The 15,396-nt window shown below is 41.8% G+C and overlaps 1 protein-coding gene across 1 annotated transcript in view; it reads left to right on the forward strand.

Annotated features, from left to right (window-relative positions):
• The window catches only part of SLC15A1 (solute carrier family 15 member 1), a 52,754-nt gene that overhangs the window by 18,340 nt on the left and 19,018 nt on the right, over positions 1-15,396 (forward strand). Inside the window, exons 2-10 of the mRNA XM_084877135.1 lie at positions 769-785; positions 1,175-1,256; positions 1,357-1,498; positions 2,412-2,531; positions 6,587-6,686; positions 6,922-7,012; positions 8,779-8,862; positions 11,534-11,616; positions 14,967-15,053. Coding sequence (XP_084733261.1) covers positions 769-785; positions 1,175-1,256; positions 1,357-1,498; positions 2,412-2,531; positions 6,587-6,686; positions 6,922-7,012; positions 8,779-8,862; positions 11,534-11,616; positions 14,967-15,053 — 806 coding nt within the window. The remainder of the gene's footprint in view (positions 1-768; positions 786-1,174; positions 1,257-1,356; positions 1,499-2,411; positions 2,532-6,586; positions 6,687-6,921; positions 7,013-8,778; positions 8,863-11,533; positions 11,617-14,966; positions 15,054-15,396) is intronic.

A 15,396-nucleotide genomic window follows, 5' to 3' on the forward strand; every position in this document is an offset into this window, starting at 1 on the left:
TTTGGGTGGGGACACACCGGTTCAGTGAGCAAAAGGTTGGGTATTGTGGGAGCCCTCTCTGCCTGGGGAAGGGGCTGAAAGGAGGGTGGGCCCAGGTAACAAGAATGCTGGTTGAACCCTCACTGCTGACCTTGTGAGATAGTAAAGAACATGCTTCCATGCCCAGCACCTGCCTTGGGATCCCCATGCATGCTGGTGAGGCCCCAGCACTGATCATATTTCTTGGGGAACCCAGGTTTCTTCTCCAGGGAGGGCCCAGCTCACCCCACTGGGCGAGAGACAGATCCATGGTACCAGCCACCATGAGGCTTCAACCTCGGCATGAAGTGAAAGCTCAGGCAACAGCTGTGGGCAAGTGGGACTGCGAGAAGAGGGTCCCTCTTGGCCAAGAGGGCAAGAGGGGCCAATATAGAATGCTCAGGTGCCTTCCTAGGGAGCCCTCTACACTAAAAGTCTGGATTTTATCCTGTGGGCAGTGGGCAAATTTGAAGTGTTTTAAGGAGGAAATGGGATTGGCACCATTCTCTATGCCTCTGGTTCTCTATTCTGACCCACAGGAGAGTTGTCTGGAGCTAATTAAGAGCAGATGCAGCTGCCAGGCCCGACTCTGGACAAGAGGTGTGGCTAGGACTGGGATCCTGGAAGTGGCTGCAGGGGTTTGGCCAACACATCTGACTGCCAGGAAAAGTCACAGGGTCTGAGTTTAGACTCAGCAGAAAGCATTTTAATTATTTGACTTTAATAGTGGCATTTTTGTTTTTCTTTCAGGGTCGTCCAAATCATATGTAAGTATCCCTTTTTCTTTTCTGTGTAGCTTCACCTTATAAACTCTAGTCTGTTTTGCTCCAAAATGTTTACATTTGTGCTTCATTCACTTAACAAATGTGAGTCATGCATCTATCATTCATGAGAGGGCAGTCCCGAGTTCCTTCTCTTTATGAAATGCTTTGTGCGTCCCTTCTCAGACTAACAGAACTAGACGCTTCATTTCATCGTTGTCTCTGTGTGGAGTGTAGGGGAATAAAAAAAATTTTAATTGTAAGATTCTACCTCTGGATAGTCACTGACAACTGACTCAATAGGCACAGGTTGCTTTTCATGCCATTGGCACTCGTTTGTGAAAATGGGCCGACAGGGAGCATATTTTAACCCTGGACTGTTGTTGTTTTGTCAGAGTTGCTTTGGTTACCCCCTGAGCATCTTCTTCATCGTCATCAATGAGTTCTGCGAAAGATTTTCCTACTATGGCATGAAAGGTAATTATCCTCGACACCCACCCCCTTGCGTGCTGAGTGTCAGTTGCCGCGGCCACTCCTAACTGTGCTTTCCCTCCCCTGCCCTGTCTGCCGCGGAAAGCACTCCTGATCCTGTACTTCACACGGTTCTTCAAATGGGACGACGACCTGTCCACCGCCATCTACCACACCTTCGTGGCCCTCTGCTACCTGACGCCCATTCTCGGCGCTCTCATCGCCGACTCCTGGCTGGGAAAATTCTCGTGAGTAGTTGCAACTTCCTTGTTCCCAGGCAAGCCAAAAAGTAATTATTAGCTTCGAGGTTTGAAATGATGGGTTCTGGGGGCAAAGAATCGGGAACCTAAAACTCTTAGGAGAGCATGCTAGACCCTGTTTCTGCTCATCAGCGTCCCCCCCCCCCCCCCCAAGCGTGGCACAGTGCCTGGCACTTAACAGTGAGTGCAAATGGCACTTGTAGGTTCCCCTGTCCTCCTTCAAGCAGCAATAACATCTTTGTCTCATCTTGAAATAGGAGCAGGGATACCATCGATCATTAACGATGTGGGAGGCATTGAGTTAAGGGATGGGAGAACAAAGAAGCTCCCCAACTGATGTCCCAGCTGCAAAAGGCTCACACTGCTCCGTGGACAGAGAGGGAATGGGACACCCATGCAGCCCTTGGTCAAGTGCACTCGAGAGGGGGTTATCAGGAAGTCCCTAGGACTTAATCAGCAAAGAAGCCAAGGCTCTGCAAGGCCAAGGCATGATGTGGACAGAGCATGGAAATACACTCTCTCAAAATAACTCAATGCACAAACAAGCAGTGGTCTGCTCCGGCCAAATGTTGTTTGTTACATGCGTCTCTTGTCTAAAGAGACAAGACCGATGTCAGTAGTTAGGTAAATAAAATACTGAGTCTTTCAAAGAGCTCGAAGATAAAATGCATCTCCCTCCTTGCTGCGGCTCCTCTGGGCAAGTCTTTGCTCTGCACTTGCAAGCTGAGCAACAAATTCTACAGCAGGTTGCCTTTCTAAGAGTTACCAGTTTTATTCCATTTGAGAAACAAGTACATCCATGACCGGGCTCTCGAAAGCTTGAAGCCGGGTGCCTTTTTGTGGTGGGGTAGAAAGTGGATTGTGCAATTAACTTGGGTCTTCTTAACCCCTCTACACACAGGACCATCGTGTCGCTCTCCATCGTTTACACCATTGGGCAGGCAGTCACCGCAGTCAGCTCCATCCACGACCTCTCAGACTACGACCACAACGGAACCCCCGACAATCTCCCTTTACATGTGTGAGTTATGTTACCTGCTGCCTGACCCCCTCCCACTGGTTGCTTCTTTGGTGCTCCAGCTTCTCACCTTGAACTTCACCGTAGTGTAAGGAGGACTTTACAGCGATGTAGAGAAAGCTGTTTAATTGACTTAAGTGTTGGGTCTTCATTATGTCGCTATCCTAACAGTAGTCTGGAGTCATTGCTCACTAAGGCCTGCTGTCTGGGGTACATGTCATGTGGCGTGTGGTCAGTGCACGGGATACTTACTAGCTGCCAGACTGAGCTCATAGTCACCGCCCTGTTAATCATCATGTTCCCGGGAGGGACAGACGTTACTGTCACTGATCTTGATCTGCAATTGGACCAGGTTTCCTCAAGACTCTGTACCTTTGGTCTTCTGTCTTGTACTTACTACACTTTTGCTAGTTCCCATTAACTCGGTTTCATAAATATTTGTTCGAGCCATATGTTCTGAGTTCTTGATGGATGCCGGCATTGACGCCGCCATTGACAAGTGCTCCTCTGTGAGATTGATTTCCCTTCACTGCAGTCTGGTCTAGTAGACAAGTTACCAAGATTTGTTTCCTGTTTGTGTGTTTCGGTTCCTTGATCTCTAAATAAACCATCTTTTTTTTTTTATTATTATTATTTTTTTAATAAGTTTTTATTGTTCATATTATTACAAATGTTCCTTCCCCCCCTCCCCACCATTGCTCTCCTCCACCAGGTTCCCACCCCACCCTCTGTCCTTTCCCCACCCCACATTGTCCTCATCCATAGGTGCACAGTTTATGTTCAGTCTCTTCCCACGCCCCCCTCTCCCCTTTTCCCCAAGAATCATCAGTTCACTCCCCTTCCATACCTCTGATTCTATTATATTCAACAGTTACTATTGTTCATCAGATTTTTTTTTTTTAATTTCCTTGGTTTTTAGATTCACTTGTTGATAGTTACGTATTTGTTGTTCATAATTTTTATCTTTGTTTACTTTCTCTTCTGAAAGAACCCCCTTCAGCAATTCATATAATTCTGGTTTGGTGGTGATGAACTCCTTTAGCTTTTTTTTATTAGTGAAGCTCTTTATCTGACCTTCGATTCTGAGTGATAGCTTTGCTGGATAGATTATCTTTGGCTGTAGGTTCTTGCTATTCATCACCTTGAATATTTCTTGCCATTCCCTTCTGGCCTGCATGGTTTCTGTTGAGAAGTCAGCTGACAATCGTATAGGTGCTCCTTTATAGGTAACTACCTTCTTTGCTCTTGCTTCTTTTAATATTCTCTCTTTGTCTTTTGCTCTTGGAATTTTAATTATGAGGTGTCTTGGTGTGGTCCTCTTTGGATTCCTTTTGTTTGGAGTTCTGTGCACTTCCTGGACTTGTAAGTCTAATTCTTTTGCCAGGTGGGGGAAGTTTTCTGTCACTATTTCTTTCAGTATGTTTTCGATATCTTGCTCTCTCTCATCTTCTGGGACCCCCATAATTCTGATGTTGGTTCGCTTGAAGTTGTCCCAGAGGTTTCTTACATTATTTTCAATTTTCTGGATTCTCTTGCCTTCTAGCTTCTGTGAAGGAGTGTCTTCTGGCTCTTTATGTTCCAAATCTTTGACTTGATTCTTGCGATCTTCCCTTTTGTTTTTAGGACTCTGTAAAATATCTTTTATTTCAGACAATGTATTCTTTATTTCTTGTTGTTCCCTTATCATTTCTTGATGGTCTCTTTTCATATCCTCATAGGTCTTATCCATCTTTTCTAGGAAATTCTTGAAAAACCTTATAAGCGTAGATTTGAACTCTATATCCAGACGCTTTTTGTCCTCCATTTCTTTTGTTTGTGATCTATTTTGTTGTCGCATTTCGCAGTTACAGATGGGACGGGGTTTCAGGGTGGAGCCTGCAGCTTTGGCTTCCGTCAGCCCCGCCCTATGCGGGTCCTTCAGTACTCGCTGCCAGCACCTCTGAGAGAAAGGTGCCCTCGATTTTCGCCTGCTGCCAAACAGTCTATGCTCTCCCCCAATGAGCCCGGTATTGGGGTTCAGTTCAGTTGGAAGTGGAGTTGGAGGTGGCGTTCACAGCAGTCTGGAGCCCCAGTCTCCTTCCGGCCAGGGCAATCCCGCGGCACAGCCGACCGTCCCTTCTCTGCGCGCGGTGTGCGCGCCACCGGGACCTCCTTTCACCTCCGCTTCCCCAGGGTCCCGCCTTACAGCCCAGCTCCCTATGGCTGAGCCTGGGTCCCCGGGGTCTGGGGAACTGGGGTTCAGAGCAGTCGGGGGCCTAGCACAGTCGGAGTTTTATCTCCTTTCCGCTAGGGAATGCCCGCCAGGCACTCCACCTCCCCCTCTTCTCTGGTTCCGTCCTCTCCGCGCGCCGCGTCTCCGTACCTTGGGCTTTTCCAGCTCCTCCACGCCTCCTTCTGGTTTTGTCCTTGCTTCTCGCTGTAGAATTTCCAGTCAGTCAACCTTCCTGTAGTTCTGGGCAATGTCCGTTTTATATTTTAGTTGTATTTTATTGAAATTGTTGTGTGCAGCTGCGGCTAGGTGTTCACCTGCGCGCAGCCATCTTGGATCCCCTAAATAAACCATCTTATCGGTTGGGAAAATATAACTGAACTGTCCCTGTCTCCCTCTCCTTTACTCTCTAAAATCAATTAAAAAAAATTTTTTTAAAGAAAGAAATTTAAATTCCTATCTGCAGCCCCCGAGTTTCTGGTTTGTTCATCAGTCAAATTGCTTGTCCAGACAAGTCCTTTGTTGTAACACCCGTGGTGCCCACAGGAAACTGTGCTGGTCGAGGGCGGTGACTGGCAGCTCATTCTGGCAGCTCAGATTTCTAGTGTCTGACTCCCGGTCCTTCCACAGAGCAGCTGTGCGGCTTGGGGCAACTTATCTTCTCCACGCCCCAATTTCCTAATCTATAATATTGATTAAAAGAACATGGACTTTGTGGGTTCAAATTCTGTCTGTGCTCCTCACTGATTGTGTCTTAACCTCTGTGCCTAAGTTTCCTCATATGTAATAGCACCTGCCTCAGATAGGACTGTGTGTGCTAATCCAGGTGGAGCACCTGGAGCACTGCCTGGCAAGTGACAAGTGCTCAGGAAAGCTTAGCTACTTTTCTTGCTCATGGAGTTCCTATTAGAGCATACCTACAATCCTCACCAGAGTGCTGGGTGTGTTATAGGCAACTGCCATGTTTTGTTGTCTTTTAAAATCCTCAGAGTGACAGCGCTTCAATCCTTAAGAAGCAAACAATGAAAGAGGTGCTTCAACCAGTTAATTCAGGAAGATGAATGTGATTTTTTAAAGAATTCTTTCTATGCATAGTAGTTCTAGATTTTGTTTCAGAAAATATTTTTTAGCACTTTAAAGCACATAGCAATCAAGAGATATGAAAAAACACACACATAAAACTTAAAATTTGTAATACCTGCTATCACTTAAAACTACAAATGAGGTTTGGCAAATTCTATGAGTGATTTTTTTTTTTTAATTCAGAAAGTAAAACAGATAACTTGGATAATGCAAAAGTAAGTAAAAATAAATGACCTTTAATCCCTTCTAATTATTTTAAATAATCTTTTTAATAGTATGCAATATTATAATAAACATTTTACTTCACTTTCCAGTCTTCTGTAAACAAGTTAAGATCATACTAACTAACCTGATATTTGGCTTTGCCATTAAATCATGTTTTCTAATGCCTTTTAATGACTATTATGAGTCTATTCAGATTATACAAAGACAATGCTTAAACATTTCACTTACCTATTCTTTTATTGAAAATGATAAGACTGCAGAAGAACCCCATACAAAAAATCCTTGTTCAATATTCAAGCTATTGCTTTAAAATTTCTAGCTAGTAAGTTATTAGATAACGGAATACACACGAAGGCCCATGAGATCAAGTCCCCTTCACCCGTCCAGACTGCATTCCTGCGCATTATCTTCTCATAGAGGTTGCTGTCCCTTCTCTGTGCTTACCGCTGTACCTGTTCTGCTGAAGGAAACTAAGAAACAGGAGGTTCCTGCCTTTAAAATCTCACATTTCAGCGATACCCCCACCCTTTTCTTCCCGTAGGGCGCTGTCCATGGTCGGCCTGGGCCTGATAGCTCTCGGTACTGGTGGAATCAAGCCCTGTGTGTCTGCCTTTGGTGGAGATCAATTTGAAGAGGGCCAGGTAAGAGCACGTGCCTTCACAGAAACCACATAAATGGACTCTACACTTCCAGGAATCAAATTCCACCGTCACAAGGTCTGTGCACCACTGGATTCTTTTCAAGTAGACTTGAAAGTGAAATACTGACCAAAAACTAAGTTCGAAGCAAGGTCAAATTATCAGCTATATAATCAGGTTGGATCGGTTGTTCTATAGCCAACTTCATTATACTTTAATTTTATCCTTCTTATTATAGGAAAAACAAAGAAACCGATTCTTTTCCATCTTTTATTTGGCCATTAATGCTGGAAGTTTGATTTCTACTATCGTCACTCCCATTCTCAGAGGTAAAAAAATAAATAAATAAAAAAAATCAAAAAAAAATCAGAGGGTGTGGGGGGGCTTCTGTTTTTCTTTTTTTTTAATTGTGGGGAGAAAATCACTTGGAAAGTTTGTACTTACTTTGCTTGTTTAGTCCTCTGCTCCTCCATTCCACTTCAGCCACGTAACAGAATACACATTGGAATCCAGAGTATGGGCTTCTTTTCCTTCCAGTTGTATCTCTTCTTCAATCTCATTAGAATTCCTTAACCTAATGACCACTGGAGGATCTATAGCATCCTTAGCACAGCGGTCACTTTTTCTAAATGACCACTAATGCAAAGTCCTTATTCATGTAAGAGATAAGACAGTAGAAGCTCTGAAAAACACATTTTTTGCCTTCCAGCTTTGCTCCCAAGTGAGTGAGTTAGGGAGAATTTTGTGGGCAGGGTTTTATTCTTTGCTTTTCTATCATGTCAGATATTTCAAAAAGAACTGTCCAAGAGGAGAGGATGAGATGGCAACTGGCAACAGCACTCAGATCTTTGTGCTTGCTAAGGATCCATTGAGAGTTTGTGGATTTCCCACATTGAAGGGGATATTTGGGGTCAAATTAGACCATGGGATCAGATTAAATTATGAAATAAAATATTTTATGGGGATTTCTGTATTTCTGCATAGACTAGTAGTTTAGAGATGATACATAAAACACATTCCAACTTGATTTGTATAAGAATTTAGTAGTTTTTATTCTTATGTTTCCTCACCTCCCCCCACCTTTCCATCTACTAGAATATCTACTATGCATGTGGTGCATCAGAAAATGTGTTACAAAATAACTTCTTTAAAGGTGAAATCATGCTTCTCACACAAATATGAAATGAGCATGTGACAATGATTTTATATAATTTAATAATTAATAAGGAAACTGGAAAGCTACTAGTCAGTGCCAATAGGAATTTGACTAACAGATTATTTATATTCTTTTTCAGGGAAGGAATTTATTTTGCTTTGCCATGAACAAAAGTCATTACATGTTTTCTACTAGTTAACTTCTTTCTCTATAGAACTGTGAAATAGAGAGTCAAAGACAAAGTTAAAACCTCTTTAGGATCAGATTCCTGGAGGCCCCAGCATTCCACTAAAAGGATTTCCAGAATTTTCTATTGCCTCTTCCAATGTCTTAATTTTTTGTATACTAAATCCTAGAATTTGAGAGCTAGCAAAGTCTGGCCTCTAGGTCCAATCCAGAAATGTAGAAAAGACTGTCTATTTGTGTACTGTCTATGACTGCTTTCAGACTACAGAAGCAGGCTTGAGTCATTGGGACAAAGACTGAATGGTCCACAAAGCCTGAAATATTTGCTCTCTGGCTCTTCACAGAAAAGTCTGTTAACCCCTGCCCCGTGTCATCTAAGTATTTTCAAATTAGCATGAATTCAGGGACATACAAGATTAATTTTCCAACCTACTTTTGATTTTATTTACTGAGTATTCATTTTTATCTCCCCCACTAAGAAAACCCACTGAATGTAAGCACTGATTTTGACTTGACCAGGATCAGACATCTACATAGGGGCAGAGGTTAGACCTGTCTCCATCTCCTGCTCTTACTACTGCAAAGCTGCTTTGCTCCTCTGGCACTGACATCAGTGAGGCAAATGGATATGTCTAAAATATAAAGTGAAGAACAATACAATATGTAATAACCAGTTAGGTATTTTTAGAAAATGGGAACTATATGGGAGTTACCATTGCCATAATGAATTTTAATTTGGTTATTTCTCCCCAGTTCAAGAATGTGGAATTCACAGTAAGCAAGCTTGTTACCCTCTGGCATTTGGGGTTCCTGCTGCTCTCATGGCCGTTGCTCTGCGTAAGTAGAATCAGTTGAATTAATTCAATCCTATATCAGATGAAGCCTTTACTTAATCACTGTGACCACTTTTTTAAAAGTCATGTAACAAATTGTAATGAAAATAGTATGAAGACTTGCCAACCCATGCTAAACATGCTCTGAGAAGTCAAAGAATGTAGAGTTGGCATTTTTCAGAAGGAATAAGATCAAAAAAGTGTTTACAGGAAAAAGGATCAACTGAGTTGGACAGCTAAACATTTGATACTATTTAGGCAGAGTGAGGTAAAGATGGCGAATCTGCTGGACTAGCTGAACCCATACCTAAAGGCTTTCCTTCTTATCAACATGTGCTCATCTACAACTGGAAGACATGACAACCTGGTCCAGTTGTTTAAATACTTCCAGTTCCATCTAGATTTCCACAGTATAACATCTCAAAATGTTTCTACTAGAATATCTCCCCTATAGGATAAATATATGTGTACTAGACGCATTCATTCACACATAAGTTCTTGGCACTAACTTTTTAGGAAGTATGAAGAGATTTCCACATGGGATAGTTTGGCTTGAGAGATGGTGGGGGTCTTCATTTCCTAGGACTGTCATAACAAAATATCAGACTGAGTGGCTTTATCAATAGAAATTCATTCATTGTCTCACAGTTCTTGAGGCTGGGAGTCCAAAATCAAGTGTCAGAAGGGTCATGCTCCCATGTAAGGCCCTGGGGAGGGTCTCTGCTGGCCTCTCTCCCTTTCGTGGTACCCTGGCTTGTGGCAACAGAATGTCAGTCTGCCCATGGCCTGCCTTCTGTGTGTACATCTGTGTCCAAATGTCCCCTTTCTATAGGGATAGCTGTCATATTGGAGTAGGGCCACCATAATGACCTCACCTTACTTTGATTGTCTGCAATGATATTATTTCCAAATAAGTCATATTCTGAGATCCTGGGGATAAGGACTTCAACATCTTTGGGTACAAGAGGGGAACAGAGTCCAATTGCCATTTCAAGCTCAGAATTCTCCCTTTTATATATGTCCATTTTCTTCCATAATTGTTTAACTACTGCCACACTCCCCTAAAAGACTCATGTATACCTTTTTCTCTCTAATTCTGAGTGAGGAAATGGAGATAGAGAGAACTTCAAAACTGTTGTTTTAGACTGGACACTATATCAAGTTGTCATTAGGTAACTTGTCATTTAGCCTGTATGAGTCATTCTTACATCAAATATTATGCTTTTTCTTATGGAGGAATTGAGAACAAGCCAAATCCTATGTACCAACACCCTCTCTGGAAGTTTCTGTCTGTAGCAATCTTATGTTTGAATTAGGCTTCAGTTAATCAGAAGCTTAAATATTAAAATATTAGCTAATTTAAAAATGTACTGGCCTGGCCAGTGTGGCTCAGTGATTGAGCATCGACCTATGAACCAGGAGGTCATTTGGGCTTCCCATCAGAGTACAAGCCCGGGTTGCAGGCTCAATCCCCAATAAGGGGACTGATGTTTCTATCTCTCTCCCTCTCCTTTTCTCTTTGAAATCAATGAAAAATATATTTTTTTAAAGTGTAGACTTAAGTATGTTGCCCCTCTCTTCCATCCATGTTTGATTAAGGACAATTGGCATTGGGATAGACTACAAGTAAATTCATCTTTCTTTAATTATAAAGAACATCTATAAAAAGGCAAATAGTTGGAAATAATGCTTGAGAATTGGCACCTATCAAAATCTTAGGCCCTCTCTTAATGGAGGGGGAAAGTCCAATTCAGATGGTCAATTAGTGTTTTAAAAAAATTTTAATTCTGGTATTGGATAATCAGAAATCCTAGAACAGAGATTGTGTTTTCAGAGTTTCTTCCAGAAATGCTGTTTTTCCCTGCATTATTTTTATAATATATCTGTCCTAAGAGTTGCTTCATTGTAAAAGTGCTTTTACTTGTGTAAAACTGGAGCTACAGATGCAAATAATTTTAACTGTAATTCTGTTAAGGTGAGTAAGTAAAAGTTCCAACAGATAGTTGTTATTTCTTTCTGATGATTAAAAGAAGAATTTTCCTGGCCAGTGTTGCTCAGTGGTTGAGAGTGGCCCTATGAACCAGGAGATCCTGCTTTGATTCCCAGTCAGGGCACATGCCCTGGTTGCAGGCTTAATCCTCAGTAGGGGCCATGCAAGTGGCAACCAATCAGTGCTTCTCTCTCATCATTAACGTTTCTATCTCTCCCTCTCCCTTCCTCTCAGAAATCAATAAAACAATATTTTTTCAAAAGAACTCTGTCTTGTCATTGCAACTGAAAAAAGCTAATTTTTGTCTTTATAGAGTAATACATTAACCTAATATGCAAAAGCACTTATTTCTTTGTATCCCTTTACATATGAAACAACTTGTGCCTACATAGCTGAACTAAGAAATGTCTCACTTTATAAGTCTTTGAGCGGCCCCAAGTTTGGGGACGTAGATAATAGTAGACTTCACTGTTTGTATGTGAGACACACACATATAACCATACTCAGGAGCTCCTGTGCTTGTTAGAATCAAAAGCACCTTCTTCACTGGGAGGGAGGGAGGAACCCCCATTCTATGAGTAACCCTGGTGTGTCCAAAACAAGGTTATAACTCAAATAAAAGCACCTTTTCCGGGTCCCAGGTAGTTCTGACAGCACCATGTTGCACATCTTATTTTCCCTGCAGTTGTATTCATCGCCGGCAGCAGCATGTACAAGAAGTTCCAGCCCCAGGGGAACGTCATGGGTGATGTGGCCAAGTGCATTGGGGTAAGTATCTCAGTCGCACGCTCTCAGTGGCATTTAGTCACCCTAGAACCTTTCACTTCCTTCGAATTAGAAGTCAATGAAGTGTCGACTTTTCTTTAAGCGTTGTATTAGTGTTCTTTACTGCAGGGGTGGGCAAAAGTGGCCTGAATTACCAGCCACCATTACCTAAAAGGTAAATCACAAGTAAGGATACGAAATAAAAACAATAATAATAATACAAACAATACAAATAAACAATGCAATAATTAATAAATAATAATACAAGGATAAACTGTTTTGTATGCTCACAACTGTAGACCTACTTTTGCCCGCCCCTGTGTTTTGCTAAATTGAGTTTTCTTATAAAATTCGCCACATGGAAAAGGACACAAAACAGAACTCAACTAAAGAGGGATAGAAATGACTCTTGAACTTATAAAGTGAGATCAGTGGACATGGAAAATCAAACCCAAACCAGCCCTCCCCTCTCAACATGGCAAGCAGCGTCTGGTGCATGTTGGGCAGCAGTGGTTTGGTGCTGTGTGTCAGGAGTCTAACTCATGGAGTGTCCTTACTCCTCCTTTCACGAATCAAGGCTAAAACATAACTTTTAAGAACCTGCACAAATTCACATTAGAAGATTATCAATGTAATGTTTACAACAGCAAAACGGCAGCACAAAACAAAGCAAATATTTGCAGCAGCAAACGTGTAAGTCCACCAAACATGGGAGAAAACGGCTAACTCACGTCTGTGCGACGTCGCAGCCCTCAGAGGTCTCGTGTTCAGAGACAGTTGGGCGATGAGAACATGCAGAACGTGGTTTCTTCCATGCACAGCTGCAGGGTGTATGCACATATGGGCACATTTAAAGTCGGAAATAAGTAATGGAGTCAAATAACTTTATTCCCCTGTTTATGCCCCATATTTTTAGTGACTATGTTTATTGTATAATCAGGGGAAATGTGTCACTTTATTTAAAAAAGCAAAACAAAACTAGAGGCCCAGAGAGCAATTGAAATCGTGTGAGGAGGCGCCCAGCCTCCCACCTTGCAAGGAGGCTTCCCTTGGGGAGGAGGGATAGGGAAGAGGGGTGGTAAGGAGGGAGCAGGGACCCACGCCTGACCAGTGTAGCACCTGCCGCAGCATTGTGTCCGCTGGGGTGGGGGCAGGCACTCCTGTGTGCTGTGGCTCCACGCTGGCCCATCCCACCCCCAGCCTCCCTGCAGCCGCTGGGGCTGAGGGCTGCACACATTCCCCTTCCACCCATCTGCGCGCAGCTCCTCCTGAGCGGTCTTGTAGCCTCCTCAACAGGTCCTGAGCCCGGCTAATTAGCATATTCCCTGTTTTGATAGATAGATAGATAGATAGATAGATAGATAGATAGATAGAGATAGATATGTAGATATATAGATAGATAGATATAGATATAGAGATATAGAGATATACCCTGTTTCCGTGAAAATAAGACAGTGTCTCATATATTAATTTTTTCTCCCAAAGTTGCGCTAGGTCTTATTTTCAGGGGATGTCTTATCTTTCCATGCGCTAGGTCTTATTTTCGGAGGATGTCTTATTTTCGGGGAAACACGGTAGATAGATAGTTGTGGATAATTTTTTGGATGTAAAGGCAGCCTTAAGATAAAGTTAGGCCCTGGCCAAGTAGCTCAGTTGTCCCATACACCAAAAGGTTGCTAGTTCCATCCCAGGTCAGGATTTGTGCAAGAGGCAACCAATTGATCTCTCTCTCTCTCTCTCTCTCTCTCTCTCTCTCTCTCTCTTCTCTTCTCTTCTCTTCTCTTCTCTTCTCTTCTCTTCCCTCCTCTCTCATCTTTCCTCCCTCTCTCTCCTCTCTCTCTCTCTCTCTCTCTCTCTCTCTCTCTCTCTCTCTCTCTAAATAACACCAATAAAAAAAATCCTCAAAGATAATGTTAGGTCACTTTCTTTCTCTTTGCCTGGCTTTATTGCATTAAATTATATATGGGCACTTTACTTTGTGAAATTACTGTGTCCTCTCAGAATTGTTTTTGTTCGCTTCCCTTTCTGCTATTCCTGCTTCCTTCCATACTTTCCTCTAACGTAAATTACATCAATCCCATCACAATTTTTTTCCCAAGCTAGGAGGGGATCTTACCAATGATCTCTCCAAGTCCTTCCTTCCAAGTAACTGACAACTTAGTTCAAAATCCAAAAGAACAGCTCCATGCTATTTAGAATCATGAGACTATTACCCTGCATCCAAAACCAGCCCACAGCTTTGGGTTACTGCCTTTCAGGCATGCATGTCCCCAACTAGCCCCACCACCAGCTGCTCTTGCTGCTGCATAGTTACAAATGCACCTGGCTTTTCCTGAAGGCCTCTTACTAACAAGGAATCTTAGAAGCCCCTAATTGTATGATTGGTGGTTCAGTACCAGTGTTACTGTGTTTTAAAATATGTTTAACTGTAGCCATTACTTTTTATAAACCCATTTTTGTGTAGTGGGTTCTCACTGTCCTTTATATGCCTGCACCATTTATTATAGACCTTCTGTATAACATGGTGGCCACCAGCCACATGTGGCTATTGAACATTTAAAAGGTGGCAGGTTCAACTGGGGAACAATTTTAAATTTCCCTTAAAGTAATTTAAATTATATAATTCCTTATATATGTATTTCTATGGAGTTGGTCCTTTTAAATCTAAAAAACGATACTTAATTCAGTTATTGGAAAATTTTAAAATATCTTTGAAACAGCTTAAGTATGTAACTCTGGTTTTTCAAACATAAATTTTATGAAATATAAATGCAGATCAAATATTCCTGATAAAAATTTAGCACTCAAATTAAAATGTGCTGTAACCATAAAGTATGCCCTGGGTTTCAAAGACAGTATAAAAATGAATGTAAAACTTTTTGTGAACTTTTAAAATATTGATTACATATTAAGATCATGTTTTAGGTTTGTTGGGTTAAAAATATACATTTAAAATTAATTTTACCTGTTTTCCTTTTGCTTTTCTTTCTTTTCTTTGAATCAGACCTTTGGAGTATTTATTTGTTTGTTTGTTTGTTTGTTTATATCACCGTTGCTTTTTAATATGGCTACCGGAAAACATAAATGTTACACGTCATGTTTCTATTGACTGCTGCTCTGTAGAGTACCGTAGTAACAGTGTGACTTTGTTCACCCCAACTCATTTGAAAGTTGCAAGAGCTTAGAAATAAATGCATCATACCTTTTAGCAATGTCATACTAGTGTACTAGTATACATTTTTATATTTTGCGTCTCTCACCCGTCTTCCATTAAAAGGAGTTTAATTGAAATGTGTTTCTCTGATAAAGTAATCAGTTCTGTCCTGAAATTTGCTTTTTCTTCCCTCCTTCAGTTTGCCATCAAAAATAGGTTTCGGCACCGGAGTAAGGACTTCCCCAAAAGGGAGCACTGGCTGGACTGGGCCCGGGAGAAGTATGACGTAAGTGATCCCATTGCTGCGGTGTCCCCTCCCAGGGAGCACCACAGTTACAACTCATCCTGATAAGGCCTCCTGGGCGAGATCACCAACTGTGTCCTCGGAACCTTTAACAGCATGTTAACTAAGACTCTGGGAGTGTGATTGTTTTCTAACGAGAAGAACTTGACTAACAATAGATATAATGTACCTGGAAACAATATTATCTTGTCATAGATGTGCATTTGGTACCACCTGCCAATTGATATATGTAATTGTGCTCACAGCACTTTAGTTTGAATCTAGAAGAGTGAAAGGGTGATGGTGGTGGAGTTTACATTTAGTGGAATTTACATAAATTTGAGTA

The sequence above is a fragment of the Pipistrellus hanaki genome, assembly GCF_964339955.1.
Source record: "Pipistrellus hanaki genome assembly, chromosome: 3".
Lineage (NCBI taxonomy): Eukaryota > Metazoa > Chordata > Mammalia > Chiroptera > Vespertilionidae > Pipistrellus > Pipistrellus hanaki.